The sequence below is a fragment of the Sinocyclocheilus anshuiensis genome, unplaced genomic scaffold, assembly GCF_001515605.1.
Source record: "Sinocyclocheilus anshuiensis isolate Anshui unplaced genomic scaffold, SAMN03320099.WGS_v1.1 scaffold2808, whole genome shotgun sequence".
Classification (NCBI taxonomy): Eukaryota; Metazoa; Chordata; class Actinopteri; order Cypriniformes; family Cyprinidae; genus Sinocyclocheilus; species Sinocyclocheilus anshuiensis.
In genome coordinates this window covers 111,116-117,968 of record NW_015556043.1, presented here as the reverse complement: position 1 = coordinate 117,968, position 6,853 = coordinate 111,116, and the positions used below count along the sequence as shown (strand labels likewise).

Below are 6,853 nucleotides of genomic sequence, written 5' to 3'. Positions count from 1 at the left end.
ATGCTCAAACAGCAACATTACAGACTAACTAAAGTTGAAAAAGTGAAAAAGCATAATAGGACCCCTTTAAATTATTATTATTATTTTTTTTAGTTAAAATCATCTAAAATCATCAAGTCTGTTCAACAAATGGTCACCGTCAGGGTTTCGAGAGGGGAAACTCTAACATGCAACAACCAATTTTCAGTATATATATCAATTTTTTATGTCCCAGCCTATATTTTTTCTATTTAAATAACCAGTGTTAGGTAAAATGGGTTGCGAATGTAATTTCATGTTGACTTTACTGAAGTTTTGAAGAGAAATTAAGAAGTTGTTACACACCCAACGCTGATTTAAGAAAAATTATCCAATAACAGCATTTCAACAGTTTTTACAAACAAACAATGAAAAACAAAGAAGTGATGGAGCCTTAACTCTGAACTATTTCCAAAAGCAACAAACTGTGTTTTCCAGAACTCTAGAAGAAGATCCTGGTTATTGATTCACTTGACATGCACTAGCTGTTTCGTGAGAGCTGAGTTGTTTATGTGTATCATCCTGGGTGATTCTTTGACTGACTTCTTGACTTTTTCATTACTGAATTATTAAACCGTAGCACCATAAATCCTTTACCATGAGGAAAAGTCAATACCTCTCTTGTTAACCTCAGATACACTCAACTCACTATGCCAAATGGTTCTTTGCTTCATTTAAAAACATTATTGACAGCATTGAATAAGCATAAATAAATAGTGTGTGGTCCTCCACAGGGTTCACTATAGACATCAGGTAGACGTCATATCAGTGTGATCTCCCAGCATGCATTGCTGTGTGCTTTATTGTTCTCTGTGGGAGAATATTATACCTTCTCACGCCACCAGGATGACAACAAACCTCTTATCAGCATGAGAAAAGCAATGTTACTGACCATATGTTATATGAGAATCAGACACCATGGCGTTATGACGGCTATCATCACAATTATGATGGGTGTACAATAGTTGCATGTGATGATGTGACATTTATTTGCTCAATACGACAAAATGCAAAAATATACACCAAGAACTAAGTAATATTTAGGTGAATCTCACAGAAACATGTCCAGGTCATATTTCACTCCAAAATCAAATGAAAAAATACATAAAATCTTATATTTAAAATATTATAATTAACTACTGTATATAACTCAATAAAAATATATAACATATTTTCATGAAGGAAATGGAGTCTATTTTTAGAACCACTAACATTTTTCAAATTGTTTTCAGGAAAATAAAGCACTTTTTTGCACTGTAATGTATCCAAATGTTTTCTTTTCATCACATTCTCATATATTAAAATCTCATATTTCACTCCAAAATCAAATGAAAAAATACATAAAATCTTATATTTAAAATATTATAATTAACTACTGTATATAACTCAATAAAAACATATAACATATTTTCATGAAGGAAATGGAGTCTATTTTTAGAACCACTAACATTTTTCAAATTGTTATTGGAATATGTATATGGTTATTGGACATAAAAGCTATTGTTAATTGGAAAATAAAGCACTTTTTTGCACTGTAATGTGTCCAAATGTTTTCTTTTCATCACATTCTCATATATTAAAATCAGTGTAAAGTTATCCCACTTTTATGCTGAATTAAATAAAATTACAGATACTAACATGATATATTAATACATTTTTTAAATATTACAACAACAGAGATTTGCATTACAATAAGGTGTGTTTAACTGCAAGAAAATAATGTCACAATGCAAAAAAATCTTATGGTCCTACAAAATTTCTTAATTTTCTTAATGCAAAATATATTATTTTTAATTCCATTTGAAAAATGACCTGTTCTAGACAAGTTTTGTGAGATTCATATATTTATGCATTATTATATATCTTATCAGTGGCTCTTTGTGCATCAGTGAACTATGAAAGCATAAATGAGTTCTGCAGCTTAATAAAATACAACAAATGATTCATTCTTAAATAAAAGCTCTTGAACAGAGCTGAAGAGAGAGCTCAGTTTATCTGAAGTGAATCTCTGGCTCTGCACTATATTGAACATGTCTCACGGTTCTGCTGCTGTAAGAACTGATAGCAATTCAGCGATTCGATTGTCCAGACAAGCAGATAGGCCAGCCTTGACATAAAAGCTGAATCAGCAAGCATGACAATCAGTTACTGTTAGTCTGAGTTATTGAAAATGATGTAGTCAAACATATTTACCAGAAAGAAGCCATTGTGCTGAGATGTCTCTTTATTACGGTTCTTTTTATCCTGTCGACGGCAGCAGCACACACAAACAGACACACACGCAACAGAAGATAAAAATGCTGTTAAAATGGAGATAAATGTTAAGATAAGTGATGCAAACATAGGATGAACTTTAAAGGAAATTTAAAGACAACAACAAAAATGCAATAAAATGCAGCTTGCAAATGGCCACGTTCACACTCCAGGTGAAAATGATTCAGTTCAGAAAGGGCTTTGAATGATTTACTTATTGAATCTGATTCAAATCACGAATATTTTGTGAATATTTTTGACTGATTCATCAAAACCAACTCATAAGAGTCATTTGTTCACAAATCAGACATCACGGTTCGTGCTGTGTCACTTTAAAGATGTGATTAATGCAACCAGATAAAATGATAAATTACACAACATGTTTATTTATCACAGTGTGACTCATATATTATTTTTTTCATGCAGTGTAATAATTAAGATTAATTCGCTCTTATATTTAAAATTTGACTCCCTAAACTTTGCAGTGCATACATGACCAATAAAAACTATTAGGCAAAATATTTAAGGGAAAATAATTCTGCTGTAGAGTCAAAACATTTACAAATACATTTAAATAAAAAGTGTTTAAAGAAAAAACATATGGTGCAAACTTAAAAATACAATTACAGCCCAGTCTCACAAGTGAGTTTATCATTTTGTAAATCTTTTTGTCTGATTCATCAAAACCAAGACATTTTTTCATGAATCAGACATCATGGTTCACGCTGTGTTTGTTGCTTCATCACTTTAAAGATGTGATTAACTAATGCAATCTGATAAAAAATAAATGACAAAACTGCATTTTTACACGCCTGTATTTTACATTGTTGCATCAGGTGTGAATCAGGAACCTTGTATTATTTGTATATGCAGTGCAGTGCAATAATTTATTTGATTAATTCGCTCTTATATTTAAAAGTGGTTAAGATTCTAAAAACTTTGTATATGTGGCCAATAAGTTTGAAGTCATTTTGTGAATCTTTTTGACCGATTCATCAAAACCGACCCATAAGAGTCATTTGTTCGTGAATCGGATATCACAGTTTGCGCATGCAATATTTCAATATGCACTTTAATAATGTAGGAGATTAATTCGCTCTTATATTTAAAAGTGGTTGTGACTCCCAAAAATTTGCGGTGTGCACGTGGCCAATAAAAAACCATTATGCAAATCAAATTAAAACATTCAAAACAAATGAAAAAGCCATGTTATTAAAGCAAAAACAAATGCATGTTTATCCAGCCCCACAGTGGTGGCCATCCTACCTTAAACTCTTTTTCGATGTTGGCGAGTTTGGTGAGCTCATTGCTCAGCTCCAGCGCGGTCAGTACGGGGTCTTCGCTGGACAGAGAGAGATACGCCGGACTGGCCAGTCCACGGTACGCATTTATCCTGGACCGCGAGTGGCTGAACGAGTCCTTCCTCTGCTTCTCCGTGCAGTCAGCGCATTTGCAGAAGTAGTCGTGAGGCCGCTCGATCCTGGCGCCCTTCATCAGCAGAATGTGCACGACCTCGTATTTCTGGCAGTGGGCGGCCAGGATGATAGGCGTGATATCGGGCGAGAACCGTGTGCCGTCCTCGTCGTACGAGTAAAAGTCGTCGTCTTGCAACTCGCAGGGGCTGCGGGTGAGTCGTTCGCCGCCCGCAAAGGACGGATGTCCCAGCAGGGCCTCCACAATACGCATGTAACCTTTGGAAATTGCCAGCAGAAGCGCATCCCCGACACGGGCCAGGTTGTCTCTCTGCAGGAGCAGCTCGGTGACCTCCAGGTGTTCGTTGCCGACGGCCAGCTGTAGCCCGTTCTGTCCCATGTAGTCGACGCAGTTCACGTTGAGTGTGGGTGATTCTTCCAGCATTTTCCGGACCACCGGGATGTTGCCGTACTCCGCCGCGTCCAAAAAACGTTCTTCCTCCGCCGTGAGGCTGCTGCCACGGGTGTTGAACATGAACGCCGGTCCGCGAACCGCCTGTCGTCGGCCCTTTTCTCGTGGTAGGGTCATCCTGCAATGGGGGAACGTATCCGAAGATTTCCTGCAATTGAAAAATAAGTATTTTTACCTTGTGAACGTTAGTCAAGCTCATCCAAGTGGAAGTGACTTTCTATGCACTTGGCTGCTTGATTATATCTCAAGCCTTTGACAAATATCCAAGAAGTTGACTTTCTCACTGAGAGCTGACAAGTGGTGTATCATCAGGGACGTGATCCCACAGGGACGGAAAGGTGATTCGGGCCGGACGGTCCTGTTGAAGGCGAGATCGCCCTCTGGCTTTTAATAGCTTTTTAATGAAACGCAACAGATGCCATATTCAGACAACAGGTGGAGTGACGTCTGTTCTCAACTCAAGCTGACTCACGTTTAGTGAGCACGCGATGTGAAGAGAGCATACAGTAAGAGTGTGAATGTTAATTTCGCTCAATTGTATGGATAATACTTTTAACAATGTTAATACATATTGGGCCTTTACTCTTTACATCTTGAGACTTCATGGCATTCATATGAAAGGTTTAAAACCCTTATCCCTTTCCCATATTCCTCTATACACTCACTGCAATACAAAGTCCAAAAAACATCAAAACATATTTGTGAATCTGGCACTAGAACTCTGTGCCAATTACAAAAGCTTATTCTGAGAGGATTTTCACACCTTCTGACCAATGATTTTCTATTACTTTTCCCCATGCATTTTATAGAGACTGCACTCTGGTCAAATATTTTAGAGTAAAGCATGGCTGAAAATGGAAAATATATATTTAACACATTCTAAAGAATATATATTTGACATTCTTTAAAACTGAGATTTAAAAAGAGGACATAAATACAGACATGCATATAATTTAATATTTTAATTTACAGTCATTTAAGAATGTTTTTTAAAATTATTTAAATGATTTAAAAATGATAATATATATACACACATATATAAAAAAATATTTTCATTATATATATATATATATATATATATGCATGTAGCCTATGTATGTATAATGTATATGTGTGTATGTATACAGTTGTGGTCAAAATTTTACATACACTTTCCAATACCTGCAAAATGTTAATTACCAAAACACAATCATACAAAATGCATGTTGTTTTTTATTTAGAGGGATAATACAAAATGCATGTTGTTTTTTATTTAGTACTGACCTGAATAAGATATTTCACATAAACGTCATTTATATATAGACCACAAGAGAAAAAGTTTACATACACTTGATTCTAAATTCTTTGGTTTTCCAGCATCTTTTGCGTATTTGAACCCTTTCCAACAATGACTGTATGATTTTGAGATCCATGTTTTCCCACTGAGGACAACCAAGGGACTCATACGCAACTATTAGAAAAGGTTCAAACGCTCACTGATGCTCCAAAAGGAAAAACGATAAAAAATAAATAAATAAAATAACACGACATTCTAATTTATTGAGATGCACCTGTATATAAATATATGTATTAGGGATGCCACAATTCTCAATATAATATTGAACCGTTCGGTACGACATCCATGGTTCATATGATATTCCATGTTTTTATCCAGTGTACAGAAGTATACAGGTGACTTTTTTAAAAAATGACATTTTAAATCCCAAATCGCAAAAAAATACTCTGATGTGCCAAGCCATCACAACCAATCCTATATATATGGCCTAAAGCTGTGACACAATAATCATTAACTAATAAATATGAATCTGAAGACTGCACTATTAATAAACTGTTAAACTCCCTTGTATTAAAAGCCACCAACACTGTTTACTGAGCCATATTCATGCTGTATTGAATCAAACAAAACTTCGACTGACACATTACACCACAAACAAACGTATCTGCTTTAACACAATATAATCCTTAAAAAAAGCACAGTGTTAGCAAAAGTCATAAACACATGAAACTGAATCAGAAAAAAAAAAACAGGCAAATAAAATTGTATTATTGTGTACTCATAAAAACAACTCATTCAAGACATCAAACAACTTCAGCACAAACCTTATTTATTACATGCATTAGTAAATAAGGTTTGTGAGAATGAGTTTGTTTAATTTAAGGTCTGAATTTATAGTCTGAAGCGCAGACTATTAACTGCAGGATTTACTTGAGCGGGGAAATTAATTTCACACAGCCCGGGTCCCTGGAGCTTCAGACGTCACCAGAGGCCAGAGAGGAGGGGAAGCATTCAACTCGAAACTCTCCATGCAAGACTCTTCCATGCCAATTCAATAAACGCAAAGAGCTCAGCCTCCCCTAAAACCCCTTGACTCTAGCGAACACAGAACATGACTTGAATCTGCTCTGTACTGAGGTATGAATTAATAAAGTTAAACTTCCTACTGCATATGTAGTGAACAAAAATATGAAACTCTCTTACAGCTGAGATTTTTTTTTAGATTTACATTACATTTTATGGATTTGGCTTTTATCCTGCAATGTATATATTTCACCAGTATTCCCTGAGAATCAAACTCATGAACTTGGCGTTTATTTGAGCTACACCAAATTGAGGAACATCTTTTAATTAATTAGTTTTGTTAAGAAATTTATTTGGTGTACAACACAAATTTCAAGCCTTTAGGCAGACGAATTTATA

At 35.2% G+C, this 6,853-nt stretch overlaps 1 protein-coding gene across 1 annotated transcript in view; it reads right to left on the bottom strand.

The window, feature by feature from the left end:
* LOC107676160 (short transient receptor potential channel 3-like) overlaps window positions 1–6,853 on the bottom strand; it is a 47,563-nt gene that overhangs the window by 37,826 nt on the left and 2,884 nt on the right. The window contains exons 2-3 of the mRNA XM_016470682.1: window positions 3,538–4,303; window positions 2,212–2,262 (exon numbers count right to left, since the gene is read on the bottom strand). Of these exons, the coding sequence (XP_016326168.1) occupies window positions 2,212–2,262; window positions 3,538–4,303 (817 nt within the window). The remainder of the gene's footprint in view (window positions 1–2,211; window positions 2,263–3,537; window positions 4,304–6,853) is intronic.